The 26,100-nt window shown below is 46.4% G+C and overlaps 1 protein-coding gene and 1 pseudogene across 2 annotated transcripts in view; both read left to right on the top strand.

The window, feature by feature from the left end:
* Positions 1 to 1,155: 1,155 nt before the first annotated feature.
* The window catches only part of TBC1D9B (TBC1 domain family member 9B), a 47,954-nt gene continuing 23,009 nt past the window's right edge, over positions 1,156 to 26,100 (top strand). For both annotated transcript variants that reach the window (XM_037501214.2, XM_037501213.2), the window contains exons 1-7: positions 1,156 to 1,298; positions 4,440 to 4,550; positions 10,425 to 10,543; positions 20,332 to 20,560; positions 21,094 to 21,352; positions 22,735 to 22,942; positions 25,553 to 25,765. In XM_037501214.2, coding sequence (XP_037357111.1) covers positions 1,181 to 1,298; positions 4,440 to 4,550; positions 10,425 to 10,543; positions 20,332 to 20,560; positions 21,094 to 21,352; positions 22,735 to 22,942; positions 25,553 to 25,765 — 1,257 coding nt within the window. In that variant the 5' untranslated portion in view covers positions 1,156 to 1,180. The remainder of the gene's footprint in view (positions 1,299 to 4,439; positions 4,551 to 10,424; positions 10,544 to 20,331; positions 20,561 to 21,093; positions 21,353 to 22,734; positions 22,943 to 25,552; positions 25,766 to 26,100) is intronic.
* Positions 5,851 to 10,413, top strand: LOC119237164 (60S ribosomal protein L6-like; annotated as a pseudogene).

Genomic DNA, 26,100 nt, shown 5'->3' with positions numbered 1-26,100 from the left:
AGCTTTGGAAACAACCCAAATGCCCAAAAATAGATGAGTGGATCAAGAAGATGTGGTGTGTATATATATATATATATATATATATATATATATATATATATATATATATATATCATGGAATATTACTCAGCCTTCAAAAAAGATAAACACATGCAATTTGCAGCAACATGGATGGAGCTGGAAGGGATCATGCTCAGCGAAATAAGCCAGAAAGAAAAAGGAAAATACCGGATGGTCTCACTCATAGCAGGAATCTAGAAAACTTAAATAAGGGATCAGGAAAAAGAATAGCTATAAGAAAGTAAAAATCAAAATCAACAAACAACTATGAACCAGAGACACTCTATGGGAGGTGGGGGGCGGGGAAAGGAGAGGTTGGGGTCAAAATAAGGGGGTTGTAATTGTATGGGGAATATAAAAATAAAATTTAAATAAACAAAAGGGTGCGTGACTGGACAGTGAGGGGTCGGACCCCTACAGGTCAGCACGAAGAGAGCAGGGTCCATCTGCCCCCAAGCCACGTGCCTCATGTCTGTTCATTCGCAGAAACCTCCTCTGGTCCACAGCGGGCCCTGCTCCAGACTCAAGACCACCAGCCTCTGCCCCGTGGGCCAGGTGAGCGACAACGCTGACTTCTGCGTGGCGCCTGCCTTGGGGCGCCCAGCCGCCTGTCCTAGGCTCCCGGAGGGTCTGCCCTAGTGCGGAAACTCCGGAAATTCTCACCGTCCAACCCCTTTCCTGGCGCCCTTCGCCATGTTCACAGGCGCTGGGCTGCACGACTCGGTCAGTCAGAAGTGTGCGCGCTGTTTCTCTCCATTCTTCTCCGGAGCCTGGCCAAGTCTCACGGAAGCGCCAGGGGCCTGCACAGCCAGCTCCTCTGCTGCGCCGTCGCGGGAAGCAGCCCGCGGCCGCGGGTTGGCCGTTCCGCTCCTCCGCGCCGGCTGCGCCGCGGGGGCCCGGGAGGGGAGGGCGACAGACAGCCGCGCGGCGGCGCCGGGCGAGACCGTGGCGGGAGGCGGGGTGGGCCGGCGGAGCCTGCGCGCGCCCGCGGGGCCGCCAGGGGGCGCCATCCCGCCCGCCCGCCCGCCCCGCCGCCCCGCCCCGCCCCTCCCGCTCGGCTCCGGCGGCGGCGGCGGCGCTTCCGCCTGGCGGGCCTCGGCCCGGTGCGAGCGGCGCCGCGATGTGGCTGGGCCCGGAGGAGGTGCTGGTGGCCAACGCGCTGTGGGTGACCGAGCGGGCCAACCCCTTCTTCGTGCTGCAGCGGCGCCGGGGGCACGGCAAGGGCGGCGGCCTCACGGGTGAGCGGCGGCGGGAGCGCGCCGGCGGCGGGGCCGGTACCACCGACCCGGGACAGGCCGGGCCTCGGGCGGCGCCGCGGACGCGCACGTCAGCGCGCGCGGAGGGAGCGGGGGGCGCGAGGCGGCGCTGCGTGGCCCGGGGCGGGGTCGGGGGCGGGGGCGGGGGCGAGGAGCGGGTCTGGGTGGGACGTGGGCGCCGGGCGGGGGCGAGGAGCGGGTCTCGGGGGGGGCGGGGCCGGGCCGGGCCGGGCCGGCCGGGCCGGGCCGGGCGGGCCGAGCCGAGCCGAGCCGAGCCGAGCCGAGCCGAGCCGGCCGCGGCGGCTTGGCGGCGCCGGGAACTGGGGCGGGGTGGGCGCTGGCGTCAGGGGGTTAAAGCGAGATTCTCAGCCCGTTTCCTCCGGCTCAGTTTCCCCGATGCCTCGGAAGGGCCAAGTGACACAAGCACCCGTTCGCTTTCGCTTCCTTCATTCACAAACTCTGCAAAGAATTGCTCTTTTAGCAAAATCACTCTCCCCGCCGCACCCTTCCCAAGCCCCCCAGTTGCTGCTTGGCCTCACTCCCAGCATCTCCTCACCCACCTTTCCTGCCTCTTGGTGCAAGCTGGGCTGCAGACTACCGGCTGCTGGGTTACTGGTGTTCTGTGTTCTGGGTAGCTAGTCAAGGTGCCCCTTTGCCTCGCCGGGTTCCACACTGGAGGAGACTAGGCAAACGCCTCACAGTGGGTGCCGTGTAGAGTCCAGGGCACGTTCCCTTTGCAGGTGCTGCCCAGGACCTCTCCTGCTCCAGGACCTCTAGGCACCACCAGAACAAAGCTGGGTCAGGCTCAGGGCTCCACCAGGCCCTGTGCTCCTAGGGCAGCCCGTTGTTGCCATGTAGGTCTGTTACCCCAGTGTTGCTGGATCATCTACTTACCGAGAGAGTTTTCTGTCATTTTAAACATCAACAGCTGATAGAGACCTACTAGCTTCAAACAGAAACTTCCCAAGAAAAGCCACCAGCCCCTGCCACCAGTGTCTCCTGGGCCACACCTCCTAATGTAGTAGAGATTGTACTTCCCAAGAAAACTCATTCTTCTCTTCAGTGCCTTGGGCTCCCTCCCAGCAGTCACAGGAGCTAGTGCTGGACCTGTCTCCCCGGACCAAGCTGTTTCAGGACGGTTCAGCAGCTCCCCTGGAGAGACTGACCAGTCATCAAATTTGAAAGCTATTGCAAGCCTGTTTTGGAAGTGAGCCCCTAGTGCCCATTGCCTTCTGTTGCATCAGTATACCAGTGTGCCCGATTCAGTCACCATGCCTTCGGCGCTTGCTCTGGGTTTCTGTAGTCCATCTGGGTGAGTAGATAGGCCCCCTTGGGCATCCTGCAGAGTTGATCCCTTCCACCACACCTTTCTGTGTGTCCTCAACAATGGAGATCCCTGGGCCTCCCCAGTGGTGCAGCGATTGAGCGCTGGGTTGCAAAGCTGCCCGCGGCCTTGCGGCGCCGGTTCGATCCCCGGCTGCTCCCCGGCCACCAGAGGAGGGTCCCGCATGGCAGGCAGACCTCTCCTGCCGCCCGCTGCTCCCCTCAGCAGTGTACTTCGGTCCTTCTGCCTGCTCTGCTCCCCGCTCTGGTTCTGGTGAATTCTCTCACCCTGCGCTTCTGACTGTACCCAGTGCTTGTATAAATCAATCAATCAATCAATCAATCAATCTTTAAAAAAAAAAAAAAACAATGGAGATCCCTGAATTCCTCCCCCTACCCCCCTCCTCCAGGAGCTACTCCTAGAACTCCCTGCTCCTACTGTGACCTTCCCTGTGCCATTTGAGACATAGTAACCTAGAACAGCTGGTGATGTGGTTTTGTTAAAACTGTCTTTTAAAAACATGCCAACCTGAATTCATTGTTGAAGTCTGCGGATGACAAGATGGGTGCCTATTACAAAGTGTTCAGGTCTTGCAGCATAGATATGCTGGCAATGTAAAGATCTGATAAAATTCCTAAGACCAGAAGAGTAACCCCACACAAACAGAAAAATCTTATTCCAAATGCAAATAAAATTAGAATATGCTACTTTAACGGCAATTTAGAAAGACATTCGAGAATGTTTTGGTAAATCAAGTGAGATTACGGACTCCTGATTTAGATATATGTGAAAAGTACCCTCTTTTGTAATCATTAATTTTATGTATTAAAAACTGATTATTTTTAATAACCAAATTAAAAATATGACATAAAACAACAGTGTTAAAGTTGAGTAATAAAATCAGTAGAAATTACTATAACATGAACAGGAGAATGGTAACAAAATATTTTCAGAGTCTACCTAAAGTGTAACACTTGGCTAGAAGGGGGGAAATGCAGTTCAAAATGGAGCAATGAACGGATTTTTAGATTGCTTGATAATTCAGAGACAGTGGTAAAAGATAAACTTTTCCTCTGATTTGTTGAAGAAATAGTGACACTGACAAAAGGTATATGTGATGAGAAGGAAAACTTGGAATGCATCTGTCAAAAATGGGAGAAAGACTGAATAATGTTTTTCCAAATTGAAGAATTCTAAAAATATCTATGTCTTTTTCAGTCATGACTTGAAGCTGCAAGAAAGTTCCTTAACCTTAAAATAATAAACATGGGTGATCTTGTGGCAGATGCAGAAAATGAAGTTATAGAATTACTGTCTTGCAACAAAGCAATCAGAATACAAGGCCAGAAATGTCTGGGGGAAAAGTTTCTTAAAAGATTCATCTGGAAGTTAATAAAACACATTGTATTTTCTCCCCTGACTTTATTGCATTTGTGGTCTTATTCTTTTTTGTTTGTAATATGTAACTATGATATTTTCTCATTCTAAAGAAATACTTGTTTTCAAACCTAATTTTATGTTTTTCTTAAAGAGGACCTCCCAGAATTTTTTGAGCTTTGGGCCCCATAAAATCTACCCCTCCCTGCAAGTGTTTCTGGGTCAGGAGAAGCAGAAGCTTCCTGGAAGAAGTAGGAGGCGGGTTGATAGGGAGTATACATGGGCTGAAAGCTTTTGAGGAAGAAGTCATTTGATGAGGAGGTGATTCAAGATTTCCCCCCTCCCTGGGCTGGGGTGTTAGGGACAGTTCCACATACTGGTTGCCCTCCCTCACTCTCACCCTCTCTCTGCCCTGCTCACAGGTCTTCTTGTGGGTACTCTGGATGTGGTGCTGGACTCCAGTGCCCGTGTGGCCCCTTACCGCATCCTGCATCAGACCCAGGACTCACAGGTCTACTGGACAGTGGCGTGCGGTAGGTGCCCTGACTCACCAGGCGTACTGGGTTGGCTCCCAGGAGGGAAGGGGGTGTGCCGCTGGCATTCCTGGGCTGGATATCACCAACTTGAGAACCAGGCTGCTCCTTACTCCCACAGCACAGCCCTGGCCAGCTTACAGCTTAGTGAAGGAGCCAGTTGTTCACAGGTGAAAGATGGCCCCTGGAAACCCTGGGAGCTGCCTGAGGACTCTGCTGGAGTAGTGTCCACAATCTGGTGCCCACCTTTTCCAAAATAGATAAGTTGATTCTTATTATTTGTCTGCTCCATTTTTCAAACTCCCCTACTTGATAAAATGTATCCATAAACCCCAAAATCAGTACTTGAGGTGATTTTGGGGTCATTTGTGGACATGCATGAGAATATGCATGTACAGAGTCTCAAAAAATTCAAGTTGCCAGATACACAGTTCCCCAGATGAAGTGGGACAAGGTTTTCTTCTGCCTTCTTGTTTCAACTCAAACTGTAAACAAGTGGACTTTCCTTGACTGTTCAGCTGCCATGATTTTTGTGAGTTGGGGAAGGGCTGATTTTACTGCTTAAAATGGCCTAGAGTATAGTGCTAAAATTCTGAATGGTGTTCCTAAACTCAGAAATGTCTATGTACTTTATGGAGAAAGTATGTTAAAGGAACTTCATCCAGATACAAGGTAAAGTGCTGCAGGCTTTGGATTCAATGTCAGTGACTTAACGATATGCATTAAGTAAGATGGCTTTCAACAGAACACATAAAACAGAGTTATACATTGACTTGTTGGTGAAAAGGTGACCAAAGGCTCTCAGACACTTAGCCCCATAGCTCCCCTGTGAACAGCATTGGCAAATTTGATGTTTCAGAACCCACAGATAGGAAAAAATGCACATATAATTGGACCCTCATGTTCAAGCCCATGTTGTTCAAGTGTTGAGTGTTCTGTATTTTGAAGATGAGGAAACCATAGCCCAAAGGGGTTAGGTAACTAGCCCTACCAAGGTCACACGGAATTGCCGTTCAGGCCCAGAGCATCTGCTCATATCCAATGTTCTGAATCCTTCTCTGTGCTAGAAGCCACAGTGTCACTGTCCCTCAGGAAGAATGGTTTTCCTTGGAGATTTGAGAAGATCAGACAGCTGGCCTCAGCTTTGGGAGGGGAGAGGTCAAGAAGTGAAAGCACAGGGCAGGCAGCAGCTTGCATACCACCCCTTAATAGGCGGGCCCTGCTCTGGGTGCTGGGCTAGGCAGATCCCTTCCTCCTCACAGGTGCCAGAGCAGAGGTTGCCTACCCCTTTGTGGAAATGATTGGACAAAGGCATAGAAGGTGAATTTATCTAAGGCCAAATTGGAAGCCTGCAGTTACCCTGCTCTACTGGTTCCAGAGCCTGAGTGGAGCACTGGGTGAGGGTGGGGAAGCGCAGAACAGAGGCTGGTTTCCCAGCTGAAAAGAGGGACTTCCTGTTGGGTGGGGACTCTCCCTGAGAGGGGCATAGGAGGTTGGTGCATACAGAGGCCATGCTTTACTCTAAAACAGGCTCTGGAGGTTTTCATCTCTGTTTCAGCATTCTTTCTTAGGGAGCAGATGGAGAAAGGACAGTGACAGTGAGAACAGACTCTTCGTGGGAAGAGAAGTGGCTATAGTTGAGTGTGGCCATGCTGTGTGAAAACCCCTTTTGTCACATCAGGACTTGGGACTGGGGAGCTCCAGCCCCAAGCCTCAGGTATCCCACACTGACCTCCTCCCGCTCTGCCATACCCCCAGCTCTTACATGGCCTCTGCCCAGCCCTCCCTCCACTTCAGCTCTCCAAAACCAGACATGGTCCTGCTGGCACCTGCCCAAGAAACCCCAACTTCTTAACCTGCCATTAAAGAACTTTCAGGATCTGCCTCCTCCCCCTGACCCTCCAACACATACCTGTCCTTTAACCTGAGAGGACACTCATGGGACCTGAAGTTCCCAATCACACCTGTCCTGGCCCGTGTGTACAGTGTCCCCTGCATCCACCAAACTCCTCTTCCCACTCTGATGCCACCCCAGCCCCCATGACTGCCTTCACAGATTTCAGGCCCACATACCCACTCTTCCTTCTTACTCCCCTACACTTGCCACATCTCCTGGGGGCATTGTCACACAGAAGTTTTGAGATCACAGAAGGCTTGCTAGCTTTCCTGAAGTTAGGCTCAGTAGGGCAGCCTGGGCTAGGTCACTCCCCAGCTGTGTGACCTTGGGCAACATACTTCTCTATGCCTCAATTTCATTCTATGAAATGAAAATCATGGGTGGCCTCAGTCACTTTCCCATCTTGCAAGATGGTAGGTTAAAAAAGCTGAGAAAGCAACTACTAAAGAGAAGAGACCTGAAGCCAAGAAAGCTAATGCTGGCAACAAGGTCAAGAAGACCAAAACCCCTAAGAAGAGGAAGCTCCACTGTAGCGGAAACCCTGTCCTAATGAGAGGAATTGGCAGATAGTTCCTATCAGCTGTGTGTTCCAGAAAGGCCACGTACAAGAGGAAGTATTCAGCAGCTAAATCCAGGATTGAAAAGAAAAAGGAAAAAGTTCTTGTACCCTCACAAAACCAGTTAATAGTGACAACAAAGGTGGTACCTGAGTGTCTGCAAGATGCCTCAATACCATCCTAATGAAGATGTGCCATGAAAGATGTGCCAAAAACCCTTCAGTCAGCATGTGAGAAAACTGAGCTGCATCATTCCTGGGACCGTGCTGACCATCTTAACAGGGTGGCACAGAGGGAGGAAGTTTTCTGACGCAGCTGGGCAGTGACTGGCTACTTGTGACTGGACCTCTATCCCTCAATCCACCTCCGCTGCATAGGACACACCAGCAATTTGTCATCACCACCTCCACCAACACTGACATCAGTGGTGTAAAGATCTCAAAACTTCTCACTGATGCTTCCTTCAAGAATAAGAAACTGCATCAGCCCCAACACCAGGAAGGTGAGATCTTCAACACAGAAAAGGAGAAATAATGAGATAAGAAAGCAGTGAGTGCAAGGTTGATCAGAAAACTGTGGACCCACAAATTCAGCCAATAATCAAAGCTGTTCCTCAACTCCACGGTGACCTCCACTATGTGTTTGCTCTCACAAATGGATTTACCCTAACAAATTGGTGTTCTAAATTCCCTACAAAGAATCTAATTAAATAATGATTGTTTCAACAAATAAACAACATGAAATGAACATCCTGGGGGCCTACCTGGTAGCACAAGGGGTTAAGTGTCAGCACAGTGAAGCTATCCGCAGCCACTGCAACAAAGTTCAATCCCCAGCTATGGAGGTGACCCACATGGTGCAGCAGACCTCTCCTGTCTCGCCCGCTGCTCCCCTCAGCAGTGTATTTCAGTCAGTCTGCCTATTCTGCCCCCCACCCCCGCACCTCTGGCCTGCACCCCAGTTCTTATATGCATAAATCTTTAAAAAAAAAAAAAAGAAATGAACATCATGGTACCTAGTTCCACAGTGCTCCCAAGAATTAAATAAAATTGAAAAGTTCTGAAAATAGAAATTACGTTTAATTATTGTCTGAAAAGTTCTGAAAACAGAAATTACGTTTAATTCAGCTGGCTTGTAAAACTTTTTACTCCTGGTACCTAGTAGAGAGATGGCATAATTTGTTGCATAGTGCTAAGTGAAGATTGTGACTTTTAACTAATAATTATTTGAAATGTACATATGTAAATGTTTATAATTAAAGTATAGATAAGATTTCTTCTAGTTTTGGCTGCTAGGAACATGTGTGTGAAGACCATGATACATAGAGTTGATTACATGGAAATCTCACTTCCAAATTCAAATGTGGGTTCTTGGCAAAAATACAGTGAGATGGTCTCCTTGGTGGTGCAGGTGTTAAGTTTCAGCGCTATCAAGCTATCGCCAGCCACTGTGGCCTGAGTTCCATTCCCAGCCAGGGAGCTAACCCACATGGCGCAGCAGACCTCTCCTGTCTCGCCCACTGCTCCCCTCAGCAGTGTATTTCACTGGATCTGCCTGTTCTGCTCCCCACTCTGTCTCTGGTGAATCTTCTCACCCCCTGCACCTCTGGCCTACACTCCAGGTCTTGTATGCATAAATAAATATATTTTTTTAAAAAGGGAGAGAGATTCCCTACTCTACAACTAGACCTGTTCTTTGTGCACCAGGAAAAGGAAGCCATAATAGACAAAGAAAAATGAAAGGGAAAGAAGAGAAATATGGCTAATCCAGGAATAATTTTCTTACATTTTGTAATTCATTGTAAATTGTAGGAGTCTGGGTTTAATCTTTTTCACCTAGGGGGGTTTTTTCTTACAGAATTTTTTGTTAGGGGCATGAGCTGGTTGGGCAAATGTAAAGAAACAAACAAATCAGCCCTAAGCTAGCCAAGACTGACTGGCTGTGACATGGGACAGAACAGCAATCAAGTGCCTGGGCAGGGGCCAGCTCAGCCTGGCCAGATTAGGGTCAGGGCTTATTCTTCAGTTGGTAGAAAAGTTTTGTAGGGAAGGATGGGGTGGTGGGATGAGATGCCCCAGCAAAATGTCTGTGGCCCATAGCGATGTAAGATGTGTCTTACGTGCTAATGCTCCCTCCTTGCCAAATGTGCCAGCCTGCTGGGTCACTGGTTCGACTGAACCTTCTGGATTTTCACAGCAGACTGTTCCCCAAGACAGCTGTTCCTCTTTTTCTTAGTTTTGTGTTCATTTACTTAGAAAACATTTCTTGAGTACAAACCCCATGCTAGACACATGCAAAACCCCCAAAACGGGTGTCTGGAGAGGCAGAAGAAGTCAGGACAGGTGGAGACTTCTTTCATCCTTTAATTCTCCTCCATTTCCAATTCAGATAATTAGACCCCTTTGCCAATTATCTGAAGGGAGCAGAAGAATAGCTGTTCCCTCCCTTTGGGTGTAGCATTGTGTTGCCTTTTCTAAGTTTTTCCATCCTGAGTGGACATGTCTGGCTTCTGAATGAGGTCTAGGAGCCTCTGGTCCCCCAGCAGTAAAACAACTGGCCAAGGTCTAGAGTCCTGCAGGAAGCCCCAGCTGCCATTCCTGGACACTTGAATTTTGAGGAGAGCTGCAGTCACTTATACCAAGTCTGTGTAATCACATATATATCGAAGACCACATTGAGTCCTTTCACCTTGCAGAAAAATTTTATACATAATCAAACTTGCAGATGTATGGACGATTTCTGGAAGGATAATAGAAATCTAGTGCTCACTTTCTTGGCTTTAGGGAAAGATGGAGGCTTGTCTTTACTTTCCATGTGACTATATGACTCTGCCTGAAATTATTTCATTTTTGTCTTTACCGTTTTTTACTTTTGTCTATTATGACTCACTGTAAATTGTAGGATTCTAGGTTTAATCATTACAATTTTTGTTGTATACAGGTTGCTGTGGGAAAGAATCGGGGTGTAGGCTGGAGGTGCAGGGGTAAAAGAATTCATCAGAGACAGAGTGGAGAACTATAAAGGCAGATTTGTTGAAATATACTGCTAAGAGAAGCAGCAGGTAAGACAGGATAGGTCTGCTGCATAGAGAGGGGCCCAGGATCTAGTTATACTCCAGGCATCATTGATTGGCACGGGTGACTAGTCTTGGGTGTGTGCTGACTAATTATTCATATCATCAGCATAAACATCAGTTCCTGAGGCAGTCCTATCCACTCCCTTTATCCATTCAAGCCTCCCAGACTTGTTTGCTGGGCATGGAGTCAGGGCTTAGTTTTTAAATTTATGCATAAAACTTAATGAGGAAGAGTAATGATTGCAGTCGCTTGGATATACCAAATCAGGCCACCCAATCTCTCATCTTTGAATTTGTGTTTATGGACTGATGATTTTATGATTTTCCTTTTTTTGTTTGCCTAGGTTCTTCTCGCAGAGAAATCACAAAACACTGGGAATGGCTGGAAAATAACTTACTGCAGACACTGTCTATATTTGACAATGAGGAAGATATCACCACCTTCGTCAAGGGCAAGATACATGTAAGGATCCCCGTCTGCCGGTTCTCATGCCCTTCTCTGGGGTGACAGTGGTCACGTTATGTCATCTTTCTTAATTTTCAAACAGCACTTTGTAGGTCTTATCCCCACTTTGCAGAGGCGGAAACAAAGTGTGCGCTCCCACCCTCTTGGTGTTGAAAGGGCAATTGAACTCATTGCCTCTGAAGGCCCTGTCTTCCCTGGCTAGCCACTGGAGTCTCACTGAACTCATCTTGGTGTTTCCACTCCCTGCAAAGGGCTGCTGGAGGGCAAACTATTGTTCCTCTGCCCTTCTAGGTCACAAGCTCGAACATAATAAAATTGACACAAGAGAGATTAGCAAGAGAAAAGATAAACTAATATTTGCACACTAAGGCCCATACATAGACTAGTGGTCTCTCTTGTCTGGTCATTCTGGTGCATTCTAAATGTAGAGTCTACATTTAGGAGAGAAAAACAGAACAAATTTAAAGAAAGGGGACTTTTACCTCCAGACCTTATAAGCCCTAGACGGGGTGATTAGATTGTGAGGCTGTCTCCCATTTCCTGTACCATCAGGGAGGTCCCAATTTTAGGGAAATAGATAATTAAGCAAAATAGTATTTTTGGATCTTCTCTTTCTTAGTTTTTTTCCCATTCATAATCATCAGCAGGCTACTTAAGCTCATCCTCTGGCAGCCTATCTTTGGTTGCCTCAGGGCCTTGCAGTAAATATGCAGGTACATAGCAGGAATGGCAAGTTGCTTGACTCACATAGGAAGGGACTGCAAATTACAGAATAGTTTGAAGCATGTTTCTGTTATAATACTGATAAATGTACAGACCCTTTGACCCTACAATTCCATCCCTTGGACTATACCCTACATAGTATTCATGTGTGCAGAATGACATGTCAGGATATTCCCTGCAACACTGTCAGCAAAAGGATTAAAGACATTGCCTCCCAGGCCCCTGGTCCGAAGGGAAGCTGCTCTCCTCTCCTCTGCAGAATGAGAGCGCGGATTGGGTCTTGCAAGCGCAGCAGTTGTTCTTGCCTCCTCCACTCCTTGCCCCTGGTGTCTCAATTCTTCAGTCAGCAGTTAGGGCTTACTTTTTCAGCTTGTCTTTATATAACTATTAATTTAGTTACTTTATATTCCACATATTAGTGGCACCATCCAGTATTTCTCTTTCTTCTGCTGACTTATTTCACTTAGCATTATCCCTTCAAGCTCCATTCATGTTACCACAAATGGCATGAGTTTATCTTTTTTGATCGCTGAGTGGTATTCCATTGTGTATGGATTAACACATCTTCTTGATCCACTCATCTGTTCTAGGGTACTTTAGTTGTTCCCATAGTTTAGCTATAGTATATATTGCTGCAATAAACATGAAAGTGCAAGTTTCCTTTCAAATTAGTGTTTTTGAATTTTTGGAGTAGGTGTCTAGGTGTAGAACTACTGCATTAAATGACAGATCCATATTTAATGTTTTGAGATACCTCCATAATACTGCTCTCCATAAGGGCTGGATCAGTTTGCATTCCCACCAGCAGTATAGTATTCCCTCCACATCCTCACCAGCGCTTGTTTCTAGTCTTTCCAATATGAACCATTATCAGAGGTATGATTTGCATTTCACTAATTATTAGTGATTATGAACATTTCTTTATGTGCCTGCTGGCCATTTTAATGTCTTCTTTGGAGAGGTGTCTGTTTTGTTCCTTTGCCCATTTTTTGATTGGGTTATTTGTTTTGTTTTTGTAGCATTTTATGAGTTATTTTTTTGTCTTTTATATCAGTCCTTTGTCAGCTGTATGGTGTGCAAATATTTTCTCCCACTCAATAGGGTGTCTTCATTGTAATTATGGTTTCTTTTGCTGTACAGAAGTTTTCAGTTTGAAATAGTCCCAGCTGTTTATATACTGCACTGTTTTCCTTGCTGTTGGGGACAAATACCTAAAGGTGATCTAAAGCATATGTCATGAAATGTTTTGCTTGTGTTTTCTTCTATGTATTTTATGGTTTCAGATTTTACATCCAAGTCTTTGATCCATTTTGAGTTGATTTTGGTGTATGGTATGAGATGGTGGTCTAGTTTCATTCTTTTGCATGCAGCTCTCCAGTTTTCCCAGCATCATTTATTGAAGAGGCTATCCTTGTTCCAGTGTATGTTTTTGGCTCCTTTATCATAGATTAGCTTTCCATATATATGTGGGTTTACTTCTAGACTCTCAGTTCTATTCCAGTGGTTTGTGTCTGGTTTTGTTCCAGTGCTAGACTATTTTAATAATTGTGACTTTATAGGATAGGTTGAGGTCTGGAAATGTGAAACCTCCATTCTCTTCCTTTGTCAAGATTGCTATTGCTATTCAGGGTCTTTTGTAATTCTATACGAATTTCAGTAACATTTTCTCCAGTTCTTTAAAATATGCCATTGATATTTTTATGGATTGCATTGAATCTGTATATTGCTTTTGGCCATTTTGACAATGTTGATTTTTCTAATCCATGAGCAAGGAATTTTTTTTATTTCTTTGTGTCTTTTTCTGTTTCTTTCAATAACGTCTTAGAGTTTTCTTCATGTTGATCTTCTACCTCATTTGTTAGGTTTACACTTAAGTATTTAATTTTTCTGATGTAATTTTAAATGGTATCACTTTCTTAATTTCTTCCTCTTCTGTCTCATTGTATAATAGCAAGACAACTGATTTCTGTGTGTTGATTTTTATACCCTGCCACTTTGCTAAACTGATAGTTTCAGTTACTTTTTCCATGGTGTCTTGAAGGTTCTCTACATATATTATCAAGTCATCTGCAAATAATGATAGCTTTACTTCTTCTTTCCCAATGTGTATATCATTCTCTTGTCTAATTGCTCTAGCTAGAACTTCCAAGACTATGTTGAATAGCAGTGGTGAGAGTGGACATTCTTGTCTTGTACCAGGTCTTGGTGGGAAAGCTTTTAGTTTGTCACCATTGTGAATGATGCTTGCCATATGTTTGTTGGAAATGGTTTTTATTATATTAAGATACATTCTGTTTATCCCCAGTTTTTTGAGGGTTTTCAATAAATAAATGTTGGATATTATCAACTGCTTTTCCATCATCTGTTGATACGGTCATATGGTTTTTAAATTTTGTTTTGTTGATGTGGTGAATTATATTGATAAATTTTTGGATGTTGAACCATCCTTATGTTCCTGGTATGAATCCTTCTTGGTCATGGTATATGATCATATTAATGCATGTTGGGATTTGGTTTGCTAAGATTTTATTAGGACTTTTGCAGCTGTGCTCATTAAGAATATTGGTCTGTAATTTTCTTTTTTGTGTTGTCTTTGCTTGGTTTTAGTATTTAGAATATTTTTGGCCTCATATAAAGTATTTGGAAGTATTCCTTCTTTTTTGATTTCTTGGAGGACCTTCAGCAAGATAGGCATTAGTTCGTCTTTGAAGGTTTGGTAGAATTTACTTGTGAAATCATCTGGTTGTGGACTCTTGTTTTTTGATTACTGTTTCAATTTCCTTGCTTGTGATTGGTTTGTTCAGATTTTCTATTCTCTGTTCAGTCTTCGATGATTGTATAATTCTAAGAATTTGTCTATCTCTTCTAGGTTATTGAATTTGTTTGCATATAAGTGTTTGTAATAGTCTCTAATTATCCTCTGAATTTCTGCAGCATCTGTTGTGATTTCTCTACTTTCATTTTTTATCTCTTTGAGATTTCCTGATTGTTTTCTTGGTGAGCCTTGCTACAGGTTTGTCTATTTTGTTTATTTTTTTCAAAGAACCAACTTTTGGGTTCATTGATCGTTTGGACTATCTTTTTAATTTCTATTTCATTTACTTCTGCTTTGATTTGTATTATTTCTGTTCTGTTGGCTTTTGGATTTGTTTGTTCTTATTTTTCTGATTCCTCAAGCTGAAAAAGAAAGTTGTTTGGGCTCTTTCTTATTTCTTGATGTGGACCTGCATTGCTGTATTTCTCTCTTAGTATTGCTTTTGCTGCATTCCGTAAGTTTTGGATGGTCATGTGCTTGGTTTTGTCTCAAGGTATGTTTTTAAGTTTCTCCTTTGATTTCCTCATTAACCCAGTGGTCTTTCAGTAGTGTGTTGTTCAGTCTCCATGTATTAAAATGATTTCCTTGCTTTCTTTTGATTGATTCCCAGCTTGATACCTTTATGGTCTGAGGAGATGCTGGGTATAATTTCAATCTTCATGAAATTATTAATATTTATTTTGTATCCCATAATGTGTTCTATTTTGGAGAATATGCCTTCTGTGCTTGAGAAAATAATGTGTATTCTCCTTTTGGGGGTGTGCAGTGCCCTGTATATGTCTGTGAGGTTCAAGAGGTCTAATTCTCTATTTAAAGTTATTATATCCGTGTTTATTTTCTGTCTGGTTGATCTGTCCATCAGTGAGAGTGAGGTGTTGAAATTTGCTACCACAAATGTGTTTTTTCCAATGCTTATTTTCAGAGTTTGTAGTCATAGCCTAATATATTTTGGTGCTCTTTCACTTGGCGCATATGTATTGATAAGTGTTATGTCTTCTGAGGTATTGTTCCCCTTTGTCATTATGTAGTGTCCCTCCTTGTCTCTTGTTACCTTTTTTAAGTGGAAATCTATTTTGCCTGATATAGGTATGACTGTCCTCGCCTTATTTAGAGTGCCATTTGATTGTAAGATTGTTTTCCAATCCTGTACTTTGAGCCTGTATTCATCTTTGGAGTTAGGCGCATATCTCCTGCAGATAGAAAATTTGGATTCTGTTTCCTGACCCAACTAGATACTCTGTGTCTGTTCATTGGTGAGTTCAGTGCATTTACATTTAAAGTGACTATTGATGTGTGGTAGTCTGCTGCTGCCATTTTAATCTTAATTTAATAGGTCCATTTCCTTATTTAGTTCTTCATTTCTGTTGTTCTTTGGTTTCAGTGTGTAAGCTCCTTCAGTGTCTTTGGGAGGGTGATTTAATTAATGTTTGCAAACTCTTTGAGCTTCTCTATGTCTGAAAAGGCCTTTACTCTCTCATCGTATGTGAAGGAGAGTCTTGCAACACAGAGAATTCTTGGCTGGCAGTTCTTCCCTTTAAGTATTCGGAATACACCGTTCTATTCCCTCCTTGCTCATAGTGTTTCTTCAGAAAAGTCTGATGCTAGCCTGATGTGGGTGCCTTTATGTGTTATCTGCTTCTCTCCCCTTGCCTACTTAAGCATTCTTTCTTTGTGTTGAATTTTTAGAAATTTCACTATCATGTCTTACTGACAATCTCATTTTATCTAGTTATGCTGGGATTCCTTTAGCTTCCTGTATTTGTACCTTTATTTCCATCTCTAGGTTTGGAAGTTTTCTTTCATTATTTCTTTAAATAGATTTTCTGTTCTTTTTCTCACTCTTGACCTCTGGTATTCCTATTAATCTTATGTTGCCTTTTCTCATGGAGTTGGATCAGTCTTTTTTTTTAAAGATTTATTTTTTGTTTATTTATGCATACAAGAACTGTGGTGTAGGCCAGTGGCATAGGAGGTGAGATGATTCACCAGAGACAGAGTGGGGAGCAAAACAGGCAGATCGAGTGAAATACATTGCTGAGGGGAGCAGTGGACTATACAGGAGAGGTCTGCTGCACCCTGTGGGTCAGCTACCTAGCTGGGGATCAAACTCAGGCCATAGTGGCTGGCAATAGCTTGATAGCACTGAGACTTTAACCCCTCTGCCACCAGGGAGGCCCCAAGTAGGATAATTCTTGTAGTGTTTCTTTATTTTTTAAATTTCATTTCTCTTCTTCTCTACCTGGGTTCTGTGTACATTTGCTTATTCAGTTAAACTGGTTCATAGTTCCACTTGATCTGTTCTACTTCTGAGACTTTCTCCTGAGTTTTTCATTGCCTGTATTTCTCTTGAAATCCTGAAACTCCTTTATTATCTTACTTAGAGCTTCAGTTCATTGATTTTATTTCTAAGGATATTCGTTTTCTGAGTTTTCTTCCATTTCTTTGAATTTCTTTATCATTGCAATTCTAAACTCTATATCTAAACAGGAGACTGTAGCTTCCATGTCTATCAGTTGGGGTCCTGGGGACTTGTCCTCTCTCTCTGCTGTACTGTTCACTTGGAGACTCATGTTGCCATGTTAGGGTTTTCCTTCTGCCTATTATTAGCTTTAGAACCCAACTGTTGTATGTGGGGTGTCCTCTGGGCATGGCCCCTCCACCCTCACTAATCAGGATTCTCACCTATTTGGATAAACTGCTGGCGGGTACTCATGGAAGATCATGAGACTTCTGGCTACTCTGGCCCATTCCCTGAAGTGGGTCCAGGGTCTCATCAGTCTGTGTAGATGCTTGCAGGCATCTTGTGGGAAGTCACAAGGCCTTTGTAATTCAGGGCAGGTGCTGGAGGGATCCGGCCAGCAGCATCCCATGGAAGGTTGTGAGGTCTCTGACTACTCTGACTCCCTCCCCAGTGAGGGTCTAGGGTCTCACCAGTCTGGGTGGGGCCTGAAGTGTCCATCAGAACTTTCTAGATCTGGCAGACTACACCAAGAGTACCTCTTCTCTGTGTACTTTGGAGTTCAAGGTATGTTGCCTGATAACACCAGGTAAAAAGGCAAAGAGAGCCAGGCAGGACTCCACTTTCCTATGTAAGATGGATAATAAAAACAATAACAATAATAGTAACAACATTATTGAATACTTTCCTATATGCCAGGCCCAAACAAATAAAGTTCTATATGATTCATGGGTCAAAGAAGAAATGGAAATTAGAAAATATTTAGAAACAAACAATAATTGGAATACTTATATATATCAGAATTTATGGGACACAGCAAAAGCTGTATACAGAAGAAAATTTTTAATCTTAAATCTTATAAAAGGAGAAGGGACAGAAAATTTGAAAAGAAGAAAGAATGGAAATTAATGAGCCAAGTGTCCAATTCAGTAAGTAAGGAAAAACTCGAGAAACCAAGAAATTAGAAATAAGGACAATAAGAAAGGAAAGAAGTTAAGCAACTTCTTTTATAGAAGTTAAGCAACAATAGAGAAGAGCAACAGATCCAAAAAGAGATCTAAAAAATATATACAAACGTGTGGCAAAAGTTATCCAGAACAAAAGAGAGAATCCCCAAACAAACAATGTTGGGAATGAAACAAGAAGCACCTATAAAAACAGAGTTTAAAAAGAGTGAGAGAGGAGCCTCCCGGGTGGTGCTAGGGGTTGAGCCCCGCACTGTGAAGCAATCCGCAACCTCTGCAGCACAAGTTCTATGGCCGGCCAGGGAGCAACCCACAGGGCGAAGCAGACCTTTCCTGTCTCGCCTGCTGCTCCCCTCAGCAGTGTACTTTGGTCAATCTGCCGTTCTGTTCCCCACTCTGTCTCTGGTGAATCCTCTCACCCCCCTGCATCTCTGGCCTGTACCCCAGCTCTTGTATGCATAAATAAATAAATCTTTAAAAAAAAAAAGTGAGAGAGGTAGAATGTCATAAATAGTTTTTGTCAGTAAATTAAAGATTTTAGACAAGATGAATACTTTATTAGAACTATATATTCATTTCCAGTTGCTTCTGTAACAAGTTATCTTCAAACAACATGAATTCATTATATGACAGTTTTACAGGTCAGACACCTAAAATGGGTCTCAAGTGCTAAAATTAAAGTGTTGATCATGTTGTCCTCCTAGAGGCCCTGAGCATAGAGTCCATTTCCTTGCCTTTTACAATTTTTACGGGCCATCTGCTTTTTTTTTTTTTTTTAAAGATGTATTTATTTATTTGTTTATACATTCAAGCACTGGGTACCCTCAGAAGCGGGGGAGGGTGAGAGAATTCACCAGAGCCAGAGCGGGGAGCAGAGCAGGCAGAAGGACCGAAGTACACTGCTGAGGGGAGCAGCGGGCGGCAGGAGAGGTCTGTGCGCCATGTGGGACCCTCCTCCGGTGGCCGGGGAGCAGCCGGGGATCGAACCAGCGCTGCAGAGGCTGCAGGCAGCTTCACAACCTAGCGCTCAACCGCTGCGCCACCGGGGAGGCCCGGGCCATCTGCTTTTCTGGGCTTTGGCTCTGTCCTTCATCCTTAATGGCACCACTGAGTCAGTCTCACTCCCTCTGTCATCTCATCCCTTTTATGACTCTGATCCTTTTGCCTTGCCCTTTAAAAGGACCTTTGTGATTATAATTTGGCTCACCTACATAATCCAGGATCATCTCCCCATGGCAAATTCCTTATTTAATCACATCTGCAATGTCCCTGTTGCTTTTCAAAGTCACATTCCAGCTTCTGGGTATTGGGGGTGTGGACATCTTTGGGAGGGGCATTATTTGGCCTACCACATTTTATAACTTAAACTGAGACTCGGGAAGACATGGGAACTGAAATATGCCTAAAACTATTAATGAAATTGAATCAATAACTTAAAACTTCCACAGTGGTCTTTACAGCCAGGTTCTATCACCCAACAAAATCCCACCTCTGGGAGCCAGGCTGACTCATTCCCATTGGTGGGGACCATGCTGCTGTTTAGAGACCAGTGGAGAATGCAGGCTAGATTATGTGAGCCCTTCTGCTCCCTGCCTAGGGGATCTCCCAGATGCAACTAGAGGGAGTGGGGAAGCAGGGGCTGCCAGCTGAGACCCAGGAAGGTGGCCAGGGGCAGGGCAGATGTCCAGGGCCCACCTTGCACTTGCATTGGCAGGGTCACTTCCTAATGGAATTGAGGTCCAAAGAAGGCGGCCAAAGACTAATCTTTAGCAAAGGAGGACCCTTTGCTAGAGCCTTTTTCCCAGATACAGAGCTAGTTCCTACAGGAACATCCAGGAGGCACCAGAGACAGCTTGGGACAGAAGGTATTGATGTCACACCTTCAACAGTGCCAGAGAGAGGCTATCAAAGTACACAGCCCATATTGGGTCCACACCCAGGCTTCTCACTTCCCTTCTTGGCCAAGAATGGAGGAGGTCCAGCACAAACAGCAGAATAGGGCCCAAGCACTAGACTTGAATTCCTTAGTTTATCAGGTAATCATCTAGAAAATCTTGTGTACCTTTTGAGCCAAGTGTTCTAAGAACCTCTTTTATATCAAGAGATTGGGGGCTGAGCCCAGTGAAGATGCTGGTAGGACACAGCATAGATACACCCGGAGCTAGTTAATGGGCCCTGAGCTGGGTGGCCCATGCCACTGGTCTTTGCAGTTGGATAGGTGGGCCCTATTGCTGTCTGTCAACAGGGGCAAGAGACAGGAGCCCCCTGGTAGATAAGGTAGGAGTTGGTATCAAACACAGACCTTCTTGATGCCTGGCCATTGTGAGAAAAGCACTCTACCAAATAGTGCCATAGCTTATCCCAGATGGATTAAGAAAGTGGAAAAGAGAAAACCCGCAGATATTTGCTTAAAGTAGTATTGTTGTCGGCTGGGAGGAAACCAGCAGAGTGGCTACAGAGCATGAGAGAGACACTCCCTTTTCACCAAATGTACTTTTCTACTAGCATTTTTTTTACCATGTTTATGTATTATATATAATATTAAATTTTATATATGTATAAAATGTTTCTTTAAAAGTTACCAATCCAAGCCAATAGTAATAATAGTTTCGGGAGTTGCTGGCAGTTTGTCCAACCATGTGCCATGACCTTGCACAGGCCAGAGTAGCAGACTGGGTCTTTGTATCCCTGTGGCCCTTGGGCCACTGTACAAGAGTCCTAGGTCTCAATGTCTGAGTCCCCGTACCTTTCTGCTCCCACTCCCGCCCTCTCAACCATGGGAAACCCTAGACCTTCTGGGAACCAGTCCTCTTGTTCTTCTCAGGGCATCATTGCAGAAGAGAACAAGAACTTGCAACCCCAGGGAGATGAGGACCCTGGGAAATTCAAGGAGGCCGAGCTCAAGATGCGCAAACAGTTTGGGATGCCTGAGGGGGAGAAGCTGGTCAACTACTACTCCTGCAGCTACTGGAAGGGCCGAGTGCCCCGGCAAGGCTGGCTCTATCTGACCGTCAATCACCTGTGCTTCTATTCCTTCCTGCTGGGGAAGGAAGGTGAGCTAGGCCCCTTCCCCCAGCCCCTTAACTGGTTCTGTTGTGGCCAGTTCCTCTGCCTTTACCCCCAGACCTCACCTACAGAAAGTTCACTTCTTCTTTAGACTACCAAAATTCTTAAGTGCTCTCCTGTCAGCCCCCAGGTAGTCTTGCCCACACACACACACACACACACACACACACACACACACACACACAGAGGGCCTCCCTTAAAACCGATGCCACCTCAGTGCTCCTGTCCAATCAATAGTCACAGCCTGGCCCTTCACATAATGACTTTCTGCATAAGGCTTGCCCTCTTTCTTTTAAGTCAAGTATTCACGGGCACAGTTGTCCCTAAGCAGCTTAGGTTTTTTGGTATCTTGGGCATGTGCCACCTCAGCCACCTGCTGCATGTTCAGAGTGCATTTCCCAGCACAGCCAAACACACAGTAAATGCCATCCTCAGAAGTGGTTCCCTTAGTGGGCTCTGGAGCAGGTAGGAGTCAGAGCCCATTTGACCTGGTGGTATGTCTGTCCCTGTGGGCATCCAGTGAGCCTGGTGGTGCAGTGGGTGGACGTCACACGGCTAGAGAAGAATGCCACCCTGCTCTTCCCCGAGAGCATCCGTGTGGACACCCGGGACCAGGAGCTCTTCTTCTCCATGTTCCTCAACATCGGTGAGACCTTCAAGCTCATGGGGCAACTGGCCAACTTGGCCATGCGGCAGCTGCTGGACAGTGAGGGCTTCCTGGAGGACAAGGCGCTGCCTAGGCCTTCCCGGCCACACAGAAACATCTCGGCACTGAAGCGGTGCGTGGCCCTGGGGCAGGAGGGCTGCCCATGTGGGAAGGAGCTCGGGTAAAGGGGTGGTTGTACAGAACACAGGGAGAGCACCAAGAGATTTTCAGAGGTTCCTGTACTACCTGCCACTTACATGGAGGAGTGCATCCCATGTTATTTCTTGCAGCCTTGTGATGTGGAGGTAGGTGTTCTTATGCTCCATGGTCTCGGACAGGAAGCAGAGGCACAGAGAAGATGAATAAACACTCAAGGCCCCTCAGCAAGTGAGCAGTGGAGCCAGGGTGTGACTGAGCAGCTGGCTGCCAGCCGACCTCCCCACTACATTGGTCAGGACACCACCAGAGACTGCATCCATGATGCCAGGATACCCAGCCTCCATCCTGCGCTGATTGACCACTCTTCTCATGGTGGTACCATAGGCCCCTGGTAGCTATGGGACCCAGGCCTCTTGGGCTAACGCGAAGCTGGAGGCAGGGAAGGGGAAGCCATATGCAGGCCTGTCAGTGCTGCCCTCTGTGGGAATCAGCAGACAGGGGAATGAATAATGGTGGCGAGGGCCCCCAGAGCATTCCAGTTTGCATTCCTTGATTGTCGCTCCACAGGAAAGTCAAGGCTGGCTGGGAACTCAGTGGTTCCCTAAACCTGAGTCCTACACCTGTGCTCAGAGACCTCCTCCCAACTAGACCTTTACCTGGGTTCTACCTAGAGGTCATAGCCCAAGCCCAGCTTCTGGAGTATATCTTCAGGACCAGACGCTGTCCACAGACATCATTTATGATGGGAATAAGAGTGGCTTTTGGACTCTTCCTGAAAGGAAGCAAATGGGACTGAGATAGAGGGTCTTTGATGTCCATCAAGATGGGCCCACCAGGCTCTGCTCAGAGTACAGGCAGCCCATACAGGTGACAGCCCCCATGGGGCTAGGGAAGGAAGGAGAGGTGTTTATGAGGACGGAGCTATCATGGGGTGAGGAGCAGAGTGCTCAGCTACAATCTCATATGGACGGGTGAGTAGTTTCCATTCAGCAGAAGCACCTCATGTGTTAACTACTCTCAATACTACCTGTCAGGAAGAGGTCCTTGTGTGGTTCCTAGGTGGGGTTCTGTCCTCCCAGCGAGAAACAGTGGCCTGGGTAGAGGCATTGAGGGTGGGATAGGGCCTCACACACTACCCACCCTCAGTCTGTCACAGTTCATCAGCTCCAGCTGTCATCCCATAGCCCGTGGTCTCAAGGACATGCTGTTTGCTGACCACTCATGCTGGTCAAATGGATGTCCCGTGGCCTTTTAACACACATATTATTGGGCACAACTTCCTCATAGTAGGACCCCAGAAAGCCCCAATCTGAGGTGGAAACAATGGCCCTAAAGCCCCTACCTTGGTTTCTGTAGAGACCTGGACGCCCGGGCCAAGAATGAGTGCTACCGGGCCACATTCCGGCTGCCGAAAGATGAGCGCCTAGATGGCCACACAGACTGCACCCTGTGGACCCCCTTCAACAAACTGCACATCCCTGGCCAGATGTTCATCTCTGGCAACTACATTTGCTTTGCCAGCAAGGAGGAGGATGCATGCCACCTCATCATACCCCTGCGAGAGGTGAGCACCAGGCCCCTGGCTGGGGTACCCGACAGGAGACCCCAGCCCCTCAGGCCTCTGACATTTAGTGGAGGGCATCTCCCCAGGACCTGCCCTATGGGAGTGGGAAGCACTGAATTCCCTGGGGTCACTTCATGTATTGGGAGACGGGCTGGGCTTTGGTGTGCCAGTAGTGCATGCAGGACTTAGAAGACTTCAGGAAGAACCAGCCCTTCCTTCTGGGGCCATAGTTGGACTCAGCCTTGCTCTGGCTGACCTTGGAGGACACTGTCCCCTCACTAGCCCTACCATGTCACTCTCAGAGGCCACCTCACTGTTCTTCCAACATTTGCCTGTGGTGAGGCTCTAGCAGGCTCATCCAAAGTCAGCTCTCATGGATGGGTTGCAGCTCTCACTGTCAAGGGTAAGGACAACCTCATCTGTCAGATGGAGTCAGCTCTCACTTTTCAGGGATATTTTTTGTCGGGTCTCGAGCTTCCATGGTGATCCATCTGGCCTGTGCTGCACTGATGGGTGTGACAGTGAGCAAGGGTCCCCTCCCAGAAAGAAGCATTGACCCTGGGGTCACGGCAGTTCAAGGCTTCCTTTTCCTTCTGACCTAGCAGGGCAAACTGGGTGTTTAATTATGACAAGCAAGTGAAGTTCTTAAGTTCTAACATACATCATAGTATTTTGATTTCAGTACAACATAGAGCAGTGAGACCTCCCTGGCATTTGTACAAGTTGCAGGAGTAGCTGTGAATAGGTGTAGGAGATACTATGCTGCCTCACTTTCCCCAAGGAAAATAAGAGGCAAAGGACTCAAAAGAGCCACAGTTTAGGAGCTCCAAGTTAGGGGTCTCAGAGGTAGCCCCTAATTTATTTTCATTTTTGGCACCCAGCCCTGTGGATTTGTCCTGTACTGATCTGATTGAGAGGCCTGGCAGCAGACTGCAGGCTCTCCACCTTAGAAGATTTTAGGCAGCTCTAGCTGAGCCAGGAAGCAGGACCATCTTAAGGTGGAAGGCTGATCTCACCTCTTGGGACAGGGCTCTGAGCTGATCATGATGGAGGCCAGCGACTCAGCACTGCCCCATGCTCAGCATCCCAGTCTGGGCTGCATACAGACTCTGGCTAAATCAGTCACACTATTTGTGCTCTGGACTCTTGAATGTGTGTTTCCAGACATGTGCTTCTCATCTGTGTGAGAGAAGCACCCCTTCCATCCACCTACTTAGGTGAAAAGTGGAGTTGTCTTTGATTTGACTTGGCCTCACCATTGGTCTCTTTGGGTCACCTTAGGACCTAACCTACCCACACCTAACTCAGTTAGGACCCCTCCTCTGCCGAAGCCAGTGTAATTTAGAATGTCAGTCAGAGCATGCCCATGCTCCATATGGGATTCTCCAAGTCTCGTGGTCATAGAAGAATCCCCAACTGTGAGACCTTCAGTAGCCTGCCAACCCTTCTCAGACCTTGGCTTACATATACATACTCACATTCAGCAACATGCACACACATACACACATAGCCATATATTGATATATAGCCTCATGTGCACACTCAGCATGCACACACAGCCATATGCACGTGTATACGCACTGCACACACACACATTCAACGTGCCCTGAACACTCATGTGTGTATACATACACACGTATGTTTGTGCATATACACACATGCAAATGTGCGTGTGTGCATTTCAATCTCACACACATCATACACTCAACATACATATACACACACTGCACCATGCACGTGCATGCCCACACATGCCTATGCATACCCTTACACACCACACTCCTGAACAGACATGCACACAGCACACATTTACACACATTCAAACATACCCACAACCCCACTTACTCTGCTGCCATTTCTCCAGCCTTTCCCTGTCCTTCAGGCCAATCTAGTGCGCTTCTTGGGGTGGTTGCTGGATTTCTGCTGCAGCTCCCCAACTGACTGCACCAGATCAGTCCTCAAGTCTGAGGTCTTCACTTAGTTGCTACCTTCCCAGAGGTGCCTTCAGCAAGAAGCAGCCCAGTGGCCTCCCCACTTGTGCTGTCACATCCCCTCAGTCCTGGCTTGTGGCATTTAGCCTTCATGTCTGTCTTTCCCCACCCCAGGATATAGACTCTGCGGAGGCGCCCCCTGAAAACTTGTTCTATGCCCTCTACACCTGTGCTGTTCTGTCCACATGCCTCCATGTCAGCGCTGTACCCAGAACACACACCTGTCAGAAAATGTTCCAGGAACAGTGCTCAGACCATGTGCACAGGCTGCCCACTGCACTTCAGAGGGTGGGGTAACTAGCCATCTAGGGAGGCTGATGAGGACCAACATTGGGCTCAGCATTTACATTCTGCATCACAACCTCATGATGGTCCTGCAGGGCCCATGAGCTCTCCCTCATCAGCAGGTAATGAAACAAAACTGAGACATGCACATATCTGGCTCAAGGTCAGGGTCCCCAGGCAGTCAGACTATGAATCCAGCCATGTGCAGAGTCCTGTGTCCATTTCCTTACTGTGTCTGAGAGAGGACAACCTGAGGTCTCAATGTGCTCATGTTCACAAAACCATTCAGCTTCTCAATATGCATATGCTCAAGACAGAGTTTTTACCTTCTCAGGTGACCATTGTCGAAAAAGCTGATAGCTCCAGTGTCTTGCCCAGCCCTTTGTCCATAAGCACCAAGAGCAAAATGACCTTCCTGTTTGCCAACCTAAAAGACCGTGATTTTTTGGTTCAGAGGATCTCTGACTTCCTTCAGAAAACATCACCCAAGCAGCTGGGCAGCAGCAGTGGGAGCAGGAAATCTAGCACAGTGGATTCGGCCCCAGAGGTAAGAGGGTCAACATGGTGGGGGTCAAGGCCAGAGGAAGAGGCCAGACAGCCATCACCTTCTGTGCTGGAGCCTGACTCCCAGGATGCTTGTGGAGTCTCGGGCATACAGGTTCCTTGCTGGAATCTGGGTAGAGACCCTAACCCAGCCTCAGTCTGGGTGTCCTAGCCACACACACATTGCCTGCGGTCACAGAACTCTCTACACCCTATCTTGCCCCACAGTCCTGAGAGTCACTGGTGGCCTCTAATAGAAAATTAACAATAATTCCTTACTATCAAATAACTTGTATTCACATTTCCCCAAATGCAGCTATATTGATACATTTTACAGTT

The sequence above is a fragment of the Talpa occidentalis genome, unplaced genomic scaffold (assembly GCF_014898055.3).
Source record: "Talpa occidentalis isolate TD23 unplaced genomic scaffold, MPIMG_talOcc4v2.1 talOcc4.9, whole genome shotgun sequence".
Lineage (NCBI taxonomy): Eukaryota > Metazoa > Chordata > Mammalia > Eulipotyphla > Talpidae > Talpa > Talpa occidentalis.
Note: the sequence above shows the minus strand (reverse complement) of the source record. Positions and strands in the feature narration are given on the sequence as shown.